The 21,192-nt window shown below is 38.4% G+C and overlaps 2 protein-coding genes across 7 annotated transcripts in view; one reads left to right on the top strand and one right to left on the bottom strand.

The window, feature by feature from the left end:
* The window catches only part of LOC132378081 (hyaluronidase-like), a 108,948-nt gene that overhangs the window by 58,371 nt on the left and 29,385 nt on the right, over positions 1–21,192 (top strand). The window lies entirely within an intron of this gene.
* LOC132378080 (hyaluronidase-like) overlaps positions 1–21,192 on the bottom strand; it is an 82,269-nt gene that overhangs the window by 46,980 nt on the left and 14,097 nt on the right. Inside the window, exons 3-4 of one of the 6 annotated variants that reach the window (XM_059944810.1) lie at positions 19,804–19,863; positions 12,150–16,232 (exon numbers count right to left, since the gene is read on the bottom strand). The exons of 3 other annotated variants lie outside the window; for them this stretch is intronic. In XM_059944810.1, coding sequence (XP_059800793.1) covers positions 15,069–16,232; positions 19,804–19,863 — 1,224 coding nt within the window. In that variant the 3' untranslated portion in view covers positions 12,150–15,068. Of the gene's footprint in view, positions 1–12,149; positions 16,233–19,803; positions 19,864–21,192 lie in introns of those variants that run through there. 2 more of the 6 variants (XM_059944813.1, XM_059944811.1) reach the window with 2 other exon arrangements.

Genomic DNA, 21,192 nt, shown 5'->3' with positions numbered 1-21,192 from the left:
ATCAAGTCATGTGGGGAGACTTCCGATGAAGTAGAAAGCAGTCAAAAAAAAGAGACGACTTTAGAGACTTTGACTGAAATGTTTTAACAAATGTCAGAGAAACTCGAAAAATTGGATAAACTGGATGACTTGGAATCCAAGTTTGACTTGTTACAGAATTCCTTCGACCTGGTTAAATCTGAACTGAAAACGCGTAATTGGAAACTTGGAAGTATACAGCAGACTGTGAATGACCACGAAATTCGTATTAAGCTGCACAAAGAACCTCTGCCGGTGTTGCAGAAGGATATCGAAGATTTCAAGAGAATTTCTAAGGAACAACTTAAAAAATACAACGCGCTACTGAAGAAACTTACAGATTTGGAGACCAGAAACCGAAGGTGCAATATCAGAATTCTTGGGCTTCCTGAAAAACTGGAGGGTAATCAACCTATCGATTTTTGTGCTCAAATGCTGAAAGATTTATTCCCCGATATATTATTGGAACTACCAAAATATGAGCGTGCTCACCGAGTTACCCCGCCTAATTGGGATCCTGCCAAACCTCGCTCTATTATCATTCGCTTCTATGACTATCAGATTAAAGAACAGATCCTTCGTGGATCAAGGAAGAAACGTATATTACAATTTCGTGATCAACAGTTTCGGATCGTTCAAGATTATCCACCGGAAGTTCTAAGAGCTAGACAGGCTTTTAAAGAGGTCACGACTGATCTTTTTAAGCTCGGCTGTCGCCTTTCTCTCAGAGATCCGTGTAAACTCAAGGTTACTACTTCCGATAATAAGGTTTCTTGGTTTACGAAGACTAAAGAAACTAAGAAATTTTTACGGAGTCTCCATGCTTAAATTCAACCTTGAGTTGCTTTATGCTAAATTTTTTAATTTCAAGTGTTCAATCAAGTAATTGCTTTGTTGATAACAAGCTTTCTTGGTTTTACGAAGTCTTAATCATTCGTTTGATTAAGTAACTGGCGCCTTGTTATCTTTCAAACTATGCAAAACATGCAGGCAGACTGCATCCATTTTCTTTTGCTGTTTTCTGCCTTTATATGGGTCCTCTAATGTTACTTTTTCGCAGCTCTTTTTAAACAATACGTTATATTCTCAGTGTTATGTTGATTTTTACCTTCCTTTTAGTAATTTGACTTAAAGTAATTATGTAAGGTGTACATGTAGTAATTACTGAGGAATGAAACTATAGGGTGTTTTGATTTTTCCTATCTTTTGATTATTTATATACCTTTCGGTCTTTTACTGTTTTTCAATAGTATACAATATTCTATATTTCTTATTGCTGGTTTTTGTTTTTTTTTCATTATTTTGCCATTTTATCCTTTTTTCTCTCCCTTGAATGCCTTAAATTAGTCATGTAGGAAGCGATCTAAACCCGCTTCCCTTTTTAATTATCTTCTATTTGTTTCTTTTCTTTTTTTGCACCCGCGAGTAAATGCTGTTTTACTTATTAATTTTCCTTATCTGTCTTTCCTGTTTTACCGAGACTAATACTTATATTTTCCCATGGTTTTTTCCTCGTAATTAGCAAACTTATTTACTTTGATATTTTGTTTTTTGTATATATATATACAATCGTTTATTCAGCACAGCTATACATATATATTTTCTGGAGCCACCGGAATTTTAGGTTGGGAACGTTAGAATTAGTCTTCAGCCTCCCTTGGCTGATTTCTCTCTTTGGGGGGAATGGGTTCTTCTATAAAGCTGATTGGATGTTTTTACTGTTTTATTTATTCACTATCTACATGTCTGTGATTACCTTTTATACATTACTAAAGGATACTTGATGGATTCTTTTATTAATATACTCAGTTTTAATGTGAAAGGTCTAAATAACCCTGTTAAACAAAATAAGATTTTCTCTTATATCTGGAAACTTAAAACTCATATAATCTTTCTCCAAGAAACCTATATTCGTAAAGATGATATTTCACGTTCCTTCAAAGGATGGAAGGGTATACATTTTCACTCACCCTCTCAATCTAGCTCGAGAGGCGACTCTATCCTGTTTGATCAGAATGTATCCTTTATTCAACATAATGTAATTTCTGATACAAATGGGCGCTTTGTTACTGTTTCGGGTAGTCTTGGGAATAAACTAATTGTATTTGCGAATGTATCCGCTCCAAATACAGATGACTCCTTGTTCTTTGAATGTCTTTTCTCTTTCCTTTCGATTTGAATCGGTATTCCTTAGTGATGGGTGGAGATTTTAATTTTTGGCTTGATCCTATATTAGATCGCTCTTCAAGTAAAACCCCTTTCACTAATAAATCAGTCCTACTTTTCAAATCTTTTTTTTTTATCTCAAAGTGGTATTCTTGACGTGTGGAGTATTTTACACCCCCAAGAAAAGGAATATTCATGTTTCTGTCAGGTTCATCATATATACTCTGATTTTTTTTTATAGATAGAAACTTGCTTCCACTGATACGATCCTGTGATTATAAGGAGATTGCTTTGTCTGATCATCCACCTGTGCTCCTGGCTTTAAGATTACCTGTTTAATCTGTACCAAATAGAAGTTGGCGTTTTAACTTATCATTGTTATCTGATAAAAATTTTCTAAAGTTTTTGGAAAACCGTATTACTTTTTTCTTTAAAGAAAATTTTAAAGGAGATACTGCTGGTAATATAGTCTGGGATACTTTTAAAGCATATATTCATGGAGAAATTATCTCTTACTCTACCTATATAAAGAAAAAAGCTGACAAAGAAAGGTTTGACCTAGCAGCGATATTAAAAGCTCTTGATCGAAAGTATGCCCTATCTCTAGATCCAAGTATATATAATAAGTGTATTGAAATCCAATCCAAGCATAATCTTCTGCTGACTTACCCAATTGAATGATGGCTGTTGAGAGATAAAACTCAATTTTACATTCACGGGGATAGAACTAGTAGTTTATTAGCCGATCACTTAAGATCTTTTACAGTTAATCGTCAAATCACAGAAATTTTTAAAGATAATCGAACTAAGACATCTGACCATTCTGAAATTAACAACATATTTAAAGACTTTTACCTTAAGTTGTATCAGTCTGACTCTTCTTCAGATGATACCTATATGAATGCTTTTTTCAGTAATATCAACATTCCTACATTGTCTGCTGATAGTCTGACACAGTTAGATCAGCCTATTTCCAATGAAGAAGTGGCTGAGGCTATACGTGCTTTACATTGTGGTAAGACCCCAGGACCTGATGGCTTTCCTGGGGAGTTTTATAAAACTTTCACTATGTTACTTACACCTTATTTATCCTCTGTTTTATCAGAGTCATTTAAATCAGGTAAACTCCCTCAATCTTTTTATGAAGCTTTTATTTCTCTTATTCTTAAAAAAAAAATAAAAATCCAGCTGAATGTTCTTCATACAGACCGATTTCTTTATTAAATGTTGGTGCAAAAATTTTATCCAAAATCTTAGCTCGAAGACTTGAAAATATTCTACCATTTATTATATCACATGACCAGACAGGATTTATTAAAAATCATTACTCACATTTTAATATACGTCAGTTATTGAATGTGATATATTCACCATCCAAAAAAAAAGTGTGTATATTATTCTTAGATGCAGAAAAAGCCTTTGATAGGATTGAGTGGAATTATCTTTTTAAGACCTTAGAAAAGTTTAATTTTGGGTCTAATTTTATTCGTTGGGTTAAATTAATCTACTTGTCTCCTACCGCTCAGGTTATTACTAACTCCCAAATTTCTAAGCCCTTTAAATTACAGCGGGGAACTAGACAAGTGTCCTCTTATCCTCTACTTTTTGCTTCAGCTATAGAACCCTTAGCAATAGCACTTCGAGAATCTAAGGACGTTTCTGGTATACCAAGGGAAGGTATGTCTCATAAAATTTCATTATATGCTGATGATATTTTACTTTTTTTCTCTAACACTGAAACTTATTTACCTTTGGCTCTTTCTTTAATTTCCCAGTTTAGTTCGTTTTCAGGATATAAGCTGAACCTACATAAAAGTGAGCTATTTCCTTTAAATGACCTAATATCATCAAATGCCAAATTTCCGTTCAAAGTTGTTACAAGTCAATTTACATATCTAGGTGTAATAATTACTAAAAACTTCCAAGAATTTATTTAAAGAAAACTTAAGCCCCTTATTGAATTATGTGAAAAAGACACTTTCTAAATGGTCCCCTCTTTCTTTATCCCTAATTGGCCGAATTAATTTGATTAAAATGAAGATTCTTCCTAAATTTTTATATCTTTTTCAGGCCTTAACTATTTTTATTCCTAAGACGTACTTTGATTCTTTAGATTCAATTTTAACCTCTTATATTTGGAATAATAAACAAGCTCGTTTAAGTAAAGTTTACTTACAAAGAAATAAAGAGATGGGTGGACTAGCCCTACCCAATTTTAGGTTTTACTGTTGGGCTGCCAATATAAGGAATATTACTTTCTGGTCCTATTATATTTATCGTAAAGGTTGCCCATCATGGGTCTCCTTAGAAGTTAATTCTGTAAAAAATTCCTCTATTGTCTCTCTTCTTGGATCATACTCTTTCAGCAAATAAAACAACAGATAACATAATTGTTAAGCAAACTTTAAGGATCTGGTCTCAATTTAGAAAATTTTTTGGTTTAGCGAATTTTTCATTATCATCTCCCATTCTCCTTAATCACTTTTTTTTATCCCTTCCATGACTGACAAAGTCTTTAAAGATTGGGATGAACTAGGTATTAAGTGTTTTTGGGACCTGTTTATCTCAGGATCTCTTTCTTCATTTGACCAATTGTCAAATAAATTTGCACTCCCAAAAATACATTTTTACATATACCTTCAAATTAGAGATTTTCTACATTTCCAATTAGCTACTTTTCCTATAGGTCCTGATAAAAATTTAGTGGATTATCTTTTAAATTTAAAACCTTTTGTTAATGGTTCTTTTACCAGTATCTATAACTTGTTGATTGATTCTAGACAAAACTTTTTAGATAAAATAAAAAAAGCTTGGGAGGATGACCTAAATTGTCAGATTTCTGATGATGGATGGAATAAAATTCTTAAATGGGTTAATGTATCATCTTTCTGTGCTCGTCATTCTCTTCTACAATTTAAAGTGGTTCATAGAGCTTACATTTCTAAACAGAAGCTGTCCAGTTTTTACCCGAATGTTTCTCCACTTTGTAATAAATGCAACTCTGCTGATGCCTCTTTAATTCATGTTTTGGTTTTGCCCTACAATTGAAAAGTTTTGGCAGGAAGTATTTCATACTTTCTCACAACTTTTTAGGGTCCAATTTGACCCAAGTCCCCTTACTGCCTTGTTTGGTATTATTGCATTTGAAGATATAACTTTAAATACTCCTAACCTACAGGTTTTAGTTTTTAACCTCACTTTTAGCAAGAAGAGCAATCTTGCTTAAATGGAAGGAGTCTACTCCTCCTACACATCTTCAATGGCTACGTGATATTATGTCTTATATAAATTTAGAAAAGATCCGGTGCTCAGTCTTAAATTCGAAACAATCTTTTTATAAAGTTTAACAGTGCACAGACTTTTATGTATATTTTTATCTTCTCTTCTTAAGTGAATGTTTTTTTTCTAATTATCCATTATCATCCATCAGCTTTTTTCTTTGGTAGTTGGTAGGGGGTTGACTTTTTTATATAAAAAATTTCTTTTATGATGTATGACTTATCTTTAAATTTTTGATTACAGAGTGGTATACCTTTATGTGTTATGCTGCTATAACATTTTGATCAATTTTATCACAATATATGAATGTACACAAGTTATGTTGAGATGTATCTATGTGTTGCACTCTGTAAATCTTGTTTTTTTTCTTCTGAATAAAAATATTGTAAAAAGAAAGAAAGTAAGTCAAGTAACAGTCATCTAGGCCACAGGTTACCAGCACTTAGCCCAGTACTGAGTGGTCTTTACCACCACTCACTGTGAATTCAGCAAGTCAAGTCAATGTCATAAAGCCAAATAACCAAAGTAAGTGAAGTTTCTAGAGCTGTAGCTTCTCAAATTTTGGTTATAGGTATGTTCAGACAGTTGGTCTTTGTCTTGACGTGCACCTGCTGCAGAAATCCTCTTCTGCCTGAAAAAGGCTTGAATGACTCTCCCCTGATCCATAAGTTGCAAGGCACTGAGTCATCAACTATAAGCACAATGTCTCTTGGGAGGAAATTACACTTTATACCTGACCATTTCTGATATTCCTGTAACTGTGGCAAGTACAACCTTGACCCACTATTTCCAAAACAAGTTTGACAGGATTTGGATCTGCTTCTATCTGCAAAAAGCATGAATGCAAAAAAGAACTCTCCCGCTGGAAAGGATGGACAGGTCTTCAGAAGCAGCAGATTGTTGGATGTTAGTGCTTTCAAGTCATTGGGATCAGAGGATGCCTTGGTAATTAGCCAGCCATTGATAATAACCTCTGCTTTGCAAAGGACTGTGTAAAATCCATTTTTGTCAGGGTTCTGTATGGTCATGGTGGAATTGAGGACCTTTTGCACAGACCTGATTAATCTCTCCCACGTTCTCTCATGATGTGAGCCAACTTGGGGGGGGGGGGTTAAAAATCCACTTAATTCCTTTCAGAAGGACTTCACTGATCTGCAAATGGTTTCACTTCTCAATGGCTTCTCTCAACTCTCACTCAGCTCCAACAAAGTTTGTCACGTTATCAGAGCACAGTTCACAAACCTGTCCTCGTCTTGCTAAGGAACGTGTGTCTAATGAAAATGCCATTTCAATGTAGACAACTTGTATAGCTAGACAGGTAAATATGACCCAAATCTCTCCACTGTATTCCTTCTACAAGACTGTTTGCATGCTGTAGGTGAATATTCCCATCAGCACTTTGAGCAGTTGGATATACATGGGTTCAGAGTGCCTCATTAGTGCGGGCTGAGTTAGCACCCTGAACTACCTCTTGGGGGTTTTTTTCATGTTTCCCAGACACTTGAGGAACAAATAAATCAACACTGACACTGGGTATTTTTGTTTTTCTTTTTACCTTTTCAATGTAGGAACAGTTTCTCTCTCCAAATCAAGCTATTCCTTCCTTTTCCATAGCTGTTCCTCTTGCTCTTCCAGCGCATGTTTGTCCTTCAGTAATCATTGATGTGCCACTAATGCAGCTAAACTATATTCAGTTTTAATGTGTGTGGAGAGGTAGATAATAGAGAAAATTTTCTTTCTGCAGCAGAGCTCTGTTAGCTAGTCCTTCTGCTTTTGTCACTTGGTTTTATGTCATCTGTTATATCCAGAGTCATAAGATGCATTAGGACTTATGAAACATCATCTGTTGGAAGGTGAGGCAGGTCTTCATTTATTGCAACAGTATGAGCTTGAGCACGACAATCAATGTGAAATGTTCAAGCTGACCATTGTTATATATCTTCTGAAAGCACTACTCTATTTATCAATGCTTGTGAACCATTCAGTTTGTTTTTCCTGTTCATGCTTGGGAAATAAAGGAATCACTGTGTGATATAGCTTAGTGGCAGCTTCATAAAGATTAATCAAGTTCTCAAATTGCTATTGCAACTTTGAGGCATTTTCCTTATTTCTCATTTAATTTTGTTCACATTTGTTTTATGCCCCTTTTGAAGACTTTCAATTTTATTCACCAAAGCTGTGGTAGTAAGATTAACTTCTTTCTTGCCAGCCTCCATTTCAGAGCTACTGATGCCAGTCCCATTATTTGATACACTTGTTGCTTTCTCCATATTATGCAATTCAGAATTAACTTTGTTCAACCACAGCACATTTACAAAACACACCAGTGGTATTCTGTTAAGTCAACACAAGCAACAAAACAAACTATTTACACACCCACAGTACATCAATCAAGCAACATTCAATACAAATATCAGCAACCGGGACAATATTTCAGCACTCACAAACTTCTTGAGCCACACAACAAACCAGGGGTTTGAGCAGTTCAATAAAAACAGAACGACAAACCATCTGGCAAACACAACATAATCAATTAAAGGTCCCCAATGGACAGGTAGCATTGACCACTCAATTTTGTTCAACCACACATGCACAGCATGAATCAACACAAAGCCAAAGGAAGTCCTACTGCTTCAGCTGTTCATGTTGCCAACGTGCCTTCTCAGTATTGCGATGGTAGTTATTTCAAATAACTGGCTAGCCTTTCTTTGCATTCCTTTATATTGGAATTCTTTTTCCACCAACAGGTCCAAGCAATCCTCTTCATCCAGAACGTGAAATGCTTTGCAAAATAGTCCACGCTGATGACTTTGCCGTAAACTGGTGTTTGGTATAAAAATAAAATTTGGTGACCTCTTGAAAACAAACCATAGTCACTGACAGGCTAAGTGATGGAGTATCAGACTGTATGACATGCTTCCAACTGAATTCCAAGTTGAAGAAGTGTGTCTTATCCTTTATCGCAAACCAACAATAAGATCATTTGACTCTTCCATAATTCATGTAAAACCAAGATGAGTGTAAGTGGATCAAATTCAAACAAGAATGAGTGATAAACAATATGTGCTCTCCCTCTCTGCCACCATGCAGGTGAATAGGTGATTATATACAGTTATGTTTTTACCACCACCTACATAACAAATTACCTTAATTCCAAAGTGAGGATATGCAAACAGACAATAGATACGTGGCTCCTACAGCATCTTTGCTGTCCAGTTGTTTCAGGGTTGAGTGAAGAGCCAATGAAATGGCATATGCTGTAGACCTGTTGTGCTGGTAGGCAAATTGGAGCAGATCCAAGTTGCTTCTCAGACAGGACTTGATACATTTCATTACCAACCTCTCCAAACGTTTCATTCACTATTAATGTAAGTGGTGCTGGATGATAGTCAGTGAGGCAGATTATTACATTCCTCTTAGGCTCCAGTATAATTGGAGCCTGCTTGAAGCAGTTGGGTACTTCAGACTGTCAAAGTGAGAAGTTTTATCAGTGAACATTGCAGCCAATTGATCAGCACAGATCTTTAGTTCTTGGCCAGCTACCCCATCTGGGCTGGATGCTTTCCATGGGTTCAACTTGCTAAAGTATATTCTATAATGACCTCCATTACAAATGGGTTTACATGGAACAGCAGCGGCTACTGAGATCCCCTATTTCAACCCAAGGAGGACTTCAGCTAGCAATGTTGGCCTATATTTCACAAATATTAGTACACAGTTGGTAGAGCCATTGAGGCCTGAAGATGGAGAAGGTTCCTGATCCAAAGCATTGACTATTCATTTCCCTCTCCCTCTGGGAGAGCCTGACTGCTGACTTCCTCCAGCAGTTTGTGGTTTGCTCCAGATGTCAGCAGCTGCAGCCTCTTAAGAGTGGTAGATGACATCAACACCCTGTTTACCCTGAAACCATGTATCACGTGGGGTAGTGTGAGGCATACTGTGGATGAAGTCTTGAGGGAAAAACCTGACACAAGGTAGGATCAGGAGTAGGCCATCAGACCCTCGAGCTGCCCTGTCTTTCAATAGGATCATAGCTCATCTCTGCTGGCCTCTTCTTCTTCTCTGCCAGTTCCCCATGATCCTTAATTCTTCATCTTTCAGATATTTATCTATGACACTCCTTAAAATACATCTAAGGATTCAGCCTCCATTGTCCCTGGAGCAGAGAATTCGAGAGATTCATTGCCCTCTGAGAGAAGAGCAGAACATTTGGGGGCAGTTCTTTCACTGATATTATCTTAGAGCTGTAAGATTCTTCAAATTACAATCCATAGAGATCTATAGAGACAGCTATGTGTGAATGAGGGATTCAGAGAAATTTGATGCTACAAAGGACTTTGATGTTTTAAAATGGATAGGGAAGAAATGTATCTAACTTCATATCTTAGAGGAGAAAGGAATATGTGTTCTGAGCTTAATGTGCCAACACAAAGACTTTTGGAAAATGTCACTTTGCTTTTCTGTATTTTAAATTTAGATTTAATGGCAAATTTCAGAAATGGATAGCTGATAGATCATGCCTCACATTTTCTTTTTTCTTTCATTTCATATGTCCATGATTAGAGATGGCAGTTTGGTCCACTGAGATTCTGCTGTTCCCAAGATAAAGTTTGGACAAAACATTGGACAAGATAGAGGCAGGAAATATGTTTCAGATGCTGGGAGAGCCCAGTACCAGAGGGTATGGTTTGAGAATAAGGGGTAGGTCATTTAGGACAGAGTTAAGGAAAAACTTCTTCTCCCAGAGAGTTGTGGGAGTCTGGAATGCACTGCCTCGGAAGGCAGTGGAGGCCAATTCTCTGGATGCTTTCAAGAAGGAGCTAGATAGATATCTTATGGATAGGGGAATCAAGGGATATGGGGACAAGGCAGGAACCAGATATTGATAGTAGATGATCAGCTATGATCTCAGAATAGCGGTGCAGGCTCAAAGGGCCAAATGGTCTGCTTCTGCACCTATTGTTTATAGAACGTGGCATGTTGTAGTGCAATGAAGTATTAACTCTATTCAGTTTGCCCACCTAAACGGTGTGTGCTCTCTTCTCTCATTTTGAATGCAGTTTAAACTCTTCATTCTCCAGGTGGGTAACTCATTGCCTTACCTGCAAATAGTGCATATGTGACTTCCAATCTCCTTGTTGAAGACTTCTGCAACTCCATCTGGAACTTGTGCACTGTATATGTATATATGTATATGATCTTACTATTAATGCTATAAGGTAAGTCCCTAAACACCATTCTCATTCAGTGCTTTTCTTATAATAGACACACAAACGGAGACTTTAGCAACTTTTAGAGATTTCTGCAGGTCTTTCGCTGTTACCTTTGGGTTCTTTTTCACCTCCTTCAGCATTGCATGTTGTGCTCTTTCCAGGACACACACTCCATTTGTAGGTAATTTCTCTAACTGTGGGCTGATAAACACTCAGGTCTTTGTAGCTTTTTCCAGTTTCATGCATCTCTACAATTCTTCTAAGGTTCTTTGAAAGTTGTTTTGATCAAAGCATGGTACACATAAACAGATCTTTCTCAGATGAGTAGGTTCTGTCAGTAACCTGACCTGACCTTTTTATAGGGCAGGGCACCACTACAACCCACACCTTCAATTTGATCCCATTGATTGAAATAACTGACTCCAAATAGCTTCTGTAGAAGGCATTACCCCAGAGGTTATATACTTATTTGAACCTAGACAGAATGGTGTACTCAGTATTGAGAAAAGGTATAATAGCTTATTTGTTATTATTTTAAACTGTGTTTTTCTATTACTGTGACTTTGATGAAGATCAGATCACATTTTGAGTAACTAAGGCAGAAAATCAGGTAACTGCTAAGGGTTCACAGACTTTTTTTCCTGCAAGTAAGTAAGTAAGTGTGTGTGTGTGTGTATATGTGTGTATTCATGGCTTTTTGCAAGCTATTCATTCATTTCATGACATGATTCAAGTGAAGTTTTTCAGTCTTTTCACCAAACTGAACTTTCCAATAGTTTGCTTTTTTTGAACTTTAACAATTTTTAAAAGGTTGTTTAAGTTTCTGGAACAACATTATATTGTAAGTTATACAAAACATTTTCGGAAGTGTAAAATTTTCGAAGTATTAAAAGATTGCAAAGGAGACACAAGTTGTTCTTACTTCTCATTTCAGACTAATTAGAAGGAAGACTTGTCTTTTAGTTACCTTTATCTTATGGACAGAGATTGGTCCAAGATGCTCCAAATGATGTTTGTTTTCCATTTTTGGGTCAATCATCATATAGGGCCTTTCTGCTGAGGATCTGATTTTGACTCCTTCTAAGGCAACTTCAGACTTAGTTTGGAGATTAGCACTGAGTGTTCAATTTGACAGTGACTACATACTCTATGCCATCAACTTTCTTCCTCCATAGATGTTGCCAATCTACCAAGTATTTTAAAGATTTTTAGTTGCTTACCTTGCTGAATGTTCTTCATCCATCTTGCAATCCTATTACTACTTTTATCTTCAATATGGATACTAAGTTTGTCATCAATGATGTTAAATCAGCAAGTTACATATGTAGATATATAGGATTCCAGTTAATTGGAACACATCAGGACTAGCACAGTTTGGCCCAATTAAAATGCAGCTGCACCAGTTAACTGAAGTTGTATGAAAACAATTTAAGATGAACTACTGTTCAACTGAGTTACATATTATGTATTTAAATTAAATACAGAACAAATTGCATCACTACCAAAACTACTACAGTACTATAAAACTATGTGTTAAATCCTAATAGTTATCGACATAAAGATTCATTCAGTATATGCTCACATGTTCTTTTGATTGACTGTAAATGAACAAAATCAGCAAACTAGAGCAGATAGTGAACTGCCTACATATAATGCTTTCGACAATTGCATCCTCCAAATCTTCATTTTCATTGTAACATTCAAGATGATACCTTCAAATTCTTAATAGTTGCTAACTTGTTGAAGTAGTGAAATTGTTCCATTTTTACTCCCAGCCTTTTCTTGTATCTCTAAGCCTGAGTGCTTGAAACAAAGTGAGCAGAACAGATCTAAATTGTATTACTGTTTATCACTAATGATCATCGACAAAAATCGCTGCTATTTGAACAAAAATGCATGTAACTGGTGCTATTTAAAAACTGATCGCTATAAGTACAGTGTAGTTTCTAACTGCCGTACAATTGCATGCAGATAACACCACTTAGAAACTATTTAGCAACAGTCTCTTGTCCTAATTAAGCAAAGAAAATCCTAGCTATTTCATTATTAGTTTCTGTTCCTTAAGTGTTGTCCCAAATAAGCAGCTGCTTACGATGGCCCAATTAACCAGAATCTATATATAATACTGTGCAAAAGTCTTAGGCACATATATGCAGCTATGATGCTAAAGATCTTTGCACAGTACTGTCAAGTGGAGCAAGTTTGTAAATCTGGCAGGAGCAAAGGATATTAGGAATGACAATGGTAGAGTGACGCAGGAGGGGTGTGGGACAGTTGGCAGAGGAGGAATGCCGGGGCGGGAAATGACACACCCAGCCCTGAGACACAAGGCAATGTCATTTGATACCAAGCAATTGGTTTATTGATAGTTACAGAATGTCTCTCTGGTGCTTCCTGCTCCCTCCCCTCTCCCTTCCCCTTTTTCTAACCATGATTCCCCTCTCCCTTCCCTCTCTCCACATTAAAGACCCATATCAGAACCAGCTTTATCGTCACTCACAGATGTCATTAAATTCTATACATAAAATTACTACAGTACTGTGCAAAAGTTTTAGGCACCCTAGCTATATATAAGTGTCTAAGACTTTTGCACAGTACTATATAAAATAACTTCTCTCATTGGCTGCATTCCAGTATCTTGGTAGATTTGGAACATTTAGAAAGGATTACTAAAATTGCCACAACAGACCTCTATCCCCTTGCTGACTTAATTCAAAAGTCCATAATTTATGACAACTACCTTTAGTCATGCTAATTTTATTTCAGAATCTGTTCTTATCCAAGAATTTTAAGTATACTATATTCCCACTCTTCATTTGTTTTAATGTGATATCTGTTTAATATCTCCATAAAATTTTCACACACGATACTTCATATCTCACATTTCAGTAATGCAGCATGATTTGCCCTGGTGATTAACATAATTTGCAACAAATAGTCCAAGAGCAAAGGCACTCTAGATAGCTCTTTTATTTTACTTTTTGCATTTGTGTTTTTGTTCTGGTGATTGTTGCCATTTAGAGCTAATTGAAGAAAATAAATGCCAGAATAAGAAATACAGAAAGTAAAATAGACAATAGACAATAGGTGCAGGAGTAGGCCATTCGGCCCTTCTAGCCAGCACCACCATTCACTGTGATCATGGCTGATCATACACAATCAGTACCCGGCCTATATCCCTTGACCCCACTATCTATAAGAGCTCTATCTAACTCTCTCTTGAATGCATCCAGAGACTTGGCCTCCACTGCCTTCTGGGGCAGAGCATTCCACATATCCACCACTCTCTGGGTGAAAAAGTTTTCCCGCATCTCAGTTCTAAATGGCCTAACCCTTATTCTTAAACTGTGGCCTCTAGTTCTGGACTCAGCCATCAGCGGGAACATGCTTCCTGCCTCCAGCGTGTCCAATCCCTTAATAATCTTATATGTTTCAATCAGATCCCCTCTCATCCTTCTAAATTCCAGTGTATACAAGCCCAGTTGCTCCAATCTTTCAACATATGACAGTCCTGCCATTCCAGGAATTAATCTTGTGAACCTACACTGCACTCCCTCAATAGCAAGAATGTCCTTCCTCAAATTTGGAGACCAAAACTGCACACAATACTCCAGGTGGGATATCACCAGGGCCCTGTACAGCTGCAGAAGGACCTCTTTACTCCTATACTCAATTCCTCTTTGTTATAAAGGCCAGCATGCCATTAGCTCTCTTTACTGCCTGCTGTACCTGCATGCTTGCTTTCATTGACTGATGTACAAGAACACCTAGATCTCATTGTGCTTCCCCTTTTCCTAACTTGACTCCATTTAGATAGTAATCTGCCTTCCTGTTCTTGCCACCAAAGTGGATAACCTCACATTTATCCACATTAAACTGCATCTGCCATACATTTGCTCACTCCCCAACCTGTCCAAGTCACCCTGCATTCTGCAAATCACTATGAATATTTAAAAGCTACCATTTTTGCGCATAGTTTATTTCAAGCAGTGAAATTAATGAGTACATTATTACACAGAAAAATAATTTGGGCAACATATTTTAAAGTTCTCAGAAGTTAATAGTCAATTTCACATGTATAAAAGTATTAATTTCTGTTCTTTAGCTCAACCATGTAAGAACACTACTGTTAATTCTAATACAATCTCATAAAACTTCTCTCATACTAAGAATCTCACTTTTACATTTGTAACAATCTGCACCAATTCTACTATACATAGTTCCTGGTCAGAAATACCAAGTTAAACAGCTTCTTATTCATTAAAAGCACTTACAACCAGATCTCAATGTGGTTCTTTTGGAATATTTTCTATTTTACTTCATTTGGTATCAGTTAGTTGAAGACAACATTCAAATATATTCTTTCAAGCATTTGGATCGGATTTGATTAAGTTATATGTCTTTTTTCATCCAGAAGACAGGAAGGCCTTTAATACATTGGTAAGGGGTCTCCAATGGGTTTTGTGTGACTTTCTCATTCTCTTTTGAAAGTTCAGGTGAATTTTGGGCTAAGTTTGTTAAAGTTTCTGAAGCACTAGGCAAGGGTGGTGGTGTGGGGAACGTCACTACAGAATCTGCAGGAGGTGGGGCAAGTTGAAGGTGGAGAGTCGAAAGACTATGCAACTGGGACATTTGTGAAATGGGAAGAGTGGGTGGCACAGGGGATGAGTTGCAAGAATGGGTCTGCGCATGAAACTGTGACATAGTTAGCGAGGGAGGACCTGGACGTGCACTTGGTAATGGTGGTGGGAGAGGAGGTGGGGGAGGTATAGGAACACACTCATCTAACTGGGAAATGCTTGAGGAACAGGGCACAGGAATCTGAAGCTGTCCAGACTGTGAAGACAGAGCAGTAAAAGATGATGGAAGAGTCACTGATACATGAGACTGGGAAGGTCTGAATGATTGAGAAGATGAAGAATGATTTTGTCTATGTTTTTGAGCAGGTTCAGAAACAGGAGGAGTACGTAGTTGTGGGGTAGGAAATGGTACTTGTGGAGATGGACCAGGTGGTAAGAACAAATGGGAATTAATTGGTGTTGAAACTGATGGAAGAGAAAGCTTTTTTAGAAATTCCATGTTCATGAATGTGGTCATAGACCCTGCATTCTGCACTGGTTCAGTAAGTACATAACCCAAGTGGGAATAAAAGTCTTGCTTATCGTGAGTAGTGAGATACAGAGTTTTGAACCCTCGGTTCTTAGCATAGGCTTCAGTGGCTTCCATTAATTTTCTTCCATAACCCTTGCCCCGAAGTTCCTTAGCAACAACAACTGTCTCCACAAACAAGCCAGTGGATTTACCAATTACACGTGAGAGCCTGCTGTGGCCAACCAATTGGCTTCTGTTTTCACTATTTGTGTTTCCAATTTCATTTGGAATTTTTTTCAAAACAAGGCAAACTGGGAAACTATTGGAGGACTTCTGGAGTGAATGAATCCGAGATGCTTTGCTCCTCTTCCATTCTTCATTAATAAGATCTGCACAAGCCTCCACAAGTTCTGGACAGTAGTGCAGAGGAACTGCTCTCAACTCTTCAGATATGATCTTCTCACACTAACAGCAATAAAATGTTGGAATTTGATTAGGCATCCAAACGTATACACACACCGAATAAACATTCGCATCTTTGCATAAACAGGCATGGTTTCATTCAAGCATTTTTAAAACAGATATGCATTCTGTAAAATGATGTACAAATCTTTTATTTGACTACTTTTATCTTTCACATCCTTAATATGATTTCTGATTGCCATGTGCTGTCTCTTGCCATTGTGTCAATATTTCTCTTCAATTTGCCAAGTGGAAGTTTAAGTTTAATTTATGCCTTAAAACCTGTGCATAGGGAGACAGGTACTATATTATGCAATAAACTAATATTTCAAAGCAAAGCAATGGCATTAAACAATGAACAGAATAAACTGTTAGTATAAATTACAGAAAAAAAAAAGAATTTTCTCAATACTTTACCATTGGAACAAAGGGCTCAATCTACATAAAGCAAACACTACATGTGTATCAAGTCACTGACACAGAAAATAAAACATTATAGCATGGTACAGACCCTTTGGTCCACACTGGTATGTTGACCTTTTATCCTTATTCAGTCCTTCCCTCCAACACAGCCCTCCATTTCTCTATCATTCATATGATCCATATGCCTATCTAAGGGTTTCTTAAACGCCCCTAGTGTATCTGCCTCTACCATCACCCCGGCAGAACAAGTCACACATCCATCACTTTCTCTGTACAAAACCTATTTCTAACATCTGCTCCCCAATATTTTCCTCCAATCACCATAAAGTTATCTATACTGGTACTGCTCCCCAACTTTTCCTTCGCTTCATTGACGACTACATTGGTGCTGCTTCCTGCACCCATGATGAGCTCGTCAATTTCATCGACTTTGTCTCTAACTTTCACCAAGCCCTCAAATTCACTTGGTCCATCTCGGACACTTCTCTCCCCTTTCTCGATCTCTCGGTCTCCATCTCTGGAGACAGACTGTCCACTGACATCTATAAACCCAATGACACTCATAATTACCTCAACTATACCTCTTCCCACCCTGCCAAATGTAAAAATGCTATTCCCTATTCCCAGTTCCTCCATCTCCACCGCATCTGCTCCCAGGATGAAGCTTTCCGTTCCAGGACATCTCAAATGTCCTCTTTCTTTAAGAATCGTGGTCTTCCTTCTGCCGTCATCAATGATGCCCTCAGCCGCATCTCCTCCATTTCCCACACTTCGGCCCTCACCCCATCCTCCCGTCACCACAAGAGGGACCATGTTCCCCTTGTCCTCACCTACCACCCTACCAGCCTCCGGATCCAGCATATTATCCTCCGCAACTTCTGCCACCTTCGACAGGACCCCACCACTAAGCCCATCTTTCCCTCTCTACCTCTGTCTGCTTTTCGCAGGGATCGTTCCCTCCACAACTGCCTGGTCCACATGTCCCTCCCCACAGATCTCCCACCTGGTACTTATCCCTGCAGGTGCAAGTGCTATACCTGTCCCTACACCTCCTCTCTTACCACCATTCAGGGCCCCAAACAGTCCTTCCAGGTGAGGCAACACTTCACTTGTGAGTCTGTTGGGGTCATCTATTGCATCCGGTGCTCCCGGTGCAGCCTCCTCTACATTGGTGAGACCCGACGCAGATTGGGGGACCCCTTCATTGAGCACCTCCGTTCCATCCGCCACAACAGACAGGATCTCCCAGTTGCCACCCACTTCAACACTGCTTCACATTCCCATTCGGATATGTCCATACATGGCCTCCTGTACTGCCATGATGAGGCCAAACTCAGGTTGGAGGAACAACATCTCATATACCGTCTGGGTAGTCTCCAACTCCTTGGTATGAACATCGAGTTTTCCCACTTCTGCTAATTCCCTCCCTCTCCCTTCCCCCATCCCACTTTCACTCTGCCTCCTCTTCCAGCTGCCTATCACTCCTCTCATAATTCTGCCTTCTTCTACTACCCATAGTGCTTTTCTCTTACATTCCTTCTTCACCTTTCCTGCCTATCCCCTCCCTGCTTACCCTCCCCCACCCCTTGATCTTTCCTCTGATTGGTTTTCACCTGGCACCTACCAGCCTTCTCCTTCCCACCTCCCCCCACCTTCTTTATAGGGCCCCTGCCCCCTCCTCCTTCAGTCCTGATGAAGGGTCTCGGCCTGAAACATTGACTGCTCATTTCCACGGATGCTGCTCAACCTGCTGAGTTCCTCCAGCGTGTTGTACGTGTTGATTTGACCACACCATCTGCAGTGTACTTTGTGTTTACCATAAAGTTATGCCCTCTTGTTTAGCTATTTCCACCCCAGGCCAAAGGCACTGCCTACTTCCAATGTCACTTATCAGCTTATACACCTCTAATCCTCCTTTGTTGCAAAGAGAAAAGCCCTAGTTTGTGCAACTTTTCTCATAAGACAGACTCTCTAATCCAGCCATCATCCTGATAAATCTCCTCTGCATCCTCTTTAAAGCTTTCACTTCCTTCCTGTAAAGAGGCAACAAGAAATGAACATATACTCTATGTTGAGTGTGGCCTAGCCAGAGTTTTCTAGAACTCAATCCCCTGACTAATCAAGGGCAACCCACCATACGACTTATTAACCATCCTATCAACATGTGCAGCAAGTATGCGGAATCCATGGACTTGGAGTCCAAGATCCCTCTGTTCCACCATGCTGTTAAGAATTCTGCCATTCACCCTATACTCTGTCTTCGGGTTTGAACTTCAAAATTAAGTTACCTCTGCATCCTATTAACGACTCTCTGACATGACAGAAAATGGCTACATACAGATTCAGGTAGTCTGAATCCGACTTACGAACCGAGAAAGGAGAACGCTGTCCGCCATTTTAAGTCGGATTGTGACACCTTCCGCCATTTTAAGTCGTTGCCGTTGACACTGTGTTGAATGTGTAACTTTGTATTTGGCTTAAATTTTAGTTAGCAAGATTCACCCTGACCACCCCCCCCCCCCAACCACCTTTTCCGGTCGGCTGGTGGCACAGTGAGATCAGTGCCAGGCTCAAGAACGGAGGTTCCCGAGTTCGATCCAGTGACAGGCCGTTCCCAAGCGCACCAGGTTGATGTCGAGCTTGCAACTCGACCTCGTTAAAAAAAAACACCTCCTGTTTAAATTCCTTTACAGAATAGCCCCCACTTGTCCCATTTAACATGTCTCAGTGTGGTGGACTTTAGGACCCGGGGAATTCAGTGTGGTAAGTCCTTAGGACCCAGCGGAGCTCGGGACCCACCATCCGCAGTGTTTCTGTTCCGTTGACGGAAAACGATCACGATTAAAAATAAAGTGGAAATAATAAAGCGCTTGGAAAGAGGTGAAACATCATTGATCATTGGAAAAGGTTAGGCTACAGTTGGTCAATGACCGGAACAATTTTAAAGGATAAAGTGAGAATAATGGAGCATGTGAAAGGCCCTGCCCCGATAAAAACTACAATTATTGCTAAGCAACGCAGTGGTTTAATTATAGGAATACATACGTTTTGTAAGTGTTTTATATGCATAGAAAGGTAAAATATATACTATACACTAGAACAAACGTTCGACTAACTGATGCTAATACCGAATGTACTTGTTCTGACTTACGTACAAATCCGACTTAAAGACAGACTCAGGAACGGAACTCGTTCGTAACCTGCGGACTGCCTGTACAGCATGAAGTAAGCAGTTAGCTTCGAAACAACAAATAAATGCAGCACCTGCAAACATTAAGTTATTAAAATTCTAAAATATTGGTGCAGCAAATTAATTAATACCGGAAAGACATGGTGGTAAATTGAAAATAACTTCAATAGACCAGTGAGATGCAATGAATAAATGGAGAAGGCCAGAGAAGGTTAAACTAAATTGTGAGCGAGAAAAGGATGTGAACTCATTAGGTTGAAGCAATGAAAGTTGATGCAGGATCCAAAATTGGAACTTCAGCTGGGAACACAGACAATGGAGAGGAAATTAAAGGAAGTCAGTGAATAAGGAATGGGCTCTAGGGCAAATGGGTGAAAAATAGCAAAGGGTACGAGACATTAAAAATCAAAGGCTGTCAAAGAATAGAGCTACAACGTTGGTTGGAAGCAAACAAAGCCTTCTGGCAGAGGATGCACACTTTTGCAGCATCCAACATTTTGCACATTTAAAATAAAATCCACTGAAGCTGATAAAATGATAGCTAGGCAGATTACAACACAAAATGAAATGTTTCAGAAGCAGCATTAAAATTTGTTGAAATACTATGAGAAAAGAAAAAAACAAAAAAATATATAAGTAAAGGTGTCTGTCAAACATGCAAGCAGCTTGCAATGCATTGAGGAAAGTAAGCCACCATTACAGATTCAACTATCGCTAATAGCTTACAAAGGGGCTATAGCAGAGATATGGCTGGAACAGGTGGCTGAAACTGTTGTATCCTGAGGTGTATCTGGGGGAGTTTTATCAAACAAAATTTGAAAGCTAAGCATATAAGAACAGATAACTTTTCACAAGGACAGGTTTTAAATGAGGAGAGGTAGAAAAACAAAGAAATAAGTGAGTTGAAGGTATGGCTGTTTTTGCTAATTAATATGTATGTATTCCTAGGTGCAGTTTCACTGAGCTGCCACCTCTGTTCTGTATCTATTCCATTTCGCATAGTTTTAGTGCCACATAACATGATGGTGAGTTCAGCACTAAAACATGACTTTGCCTCCACAAGGATTATTATGAATAGTTGCCTCTGCCAGACGAGGTTGACAAGAATGAGGTCTTTTATCCCACCTCCTGCTGTAGACCCAGTCAGGCAGTTATGTTTTTTGGAAAACATTTCAGTTCTGATGCAAAGCTACATACTTGTCAATGAACACTGAAGGCCCTTACTGAATAAATTCTGTATGCTAACTACTTTCAGCATGCTATTCCTTTCTGTTGTTATTCAACAATGAGCAATACTGATTTAATTGTCTGAGAGATGATGACAGATTTCAATCAGGGGTTTTGCTTGTC

The sequence above is a fragment of the Hypanus sabinus genome, chromosome 19 (assembly GCF_030144855.1).
Source record: "Hypanus sabinus isolate sHypSab1 chromosome 19, sHypSab1.hap1, whole genome shotgun sequence".
In the NCBI taxonomy this organism is placed as follows: domain Eukaryota; kingdom Metazoa; phylum Chordata; class Chondrichthyes; order Myliobatiformes; family Dasyatidae; genus Hypanus; species Hypanus sabinus.
Note: the sequence above shows the minus strand (reverse complement) of the source record. Positions and strands in the feature narration are given on the sequence as shown.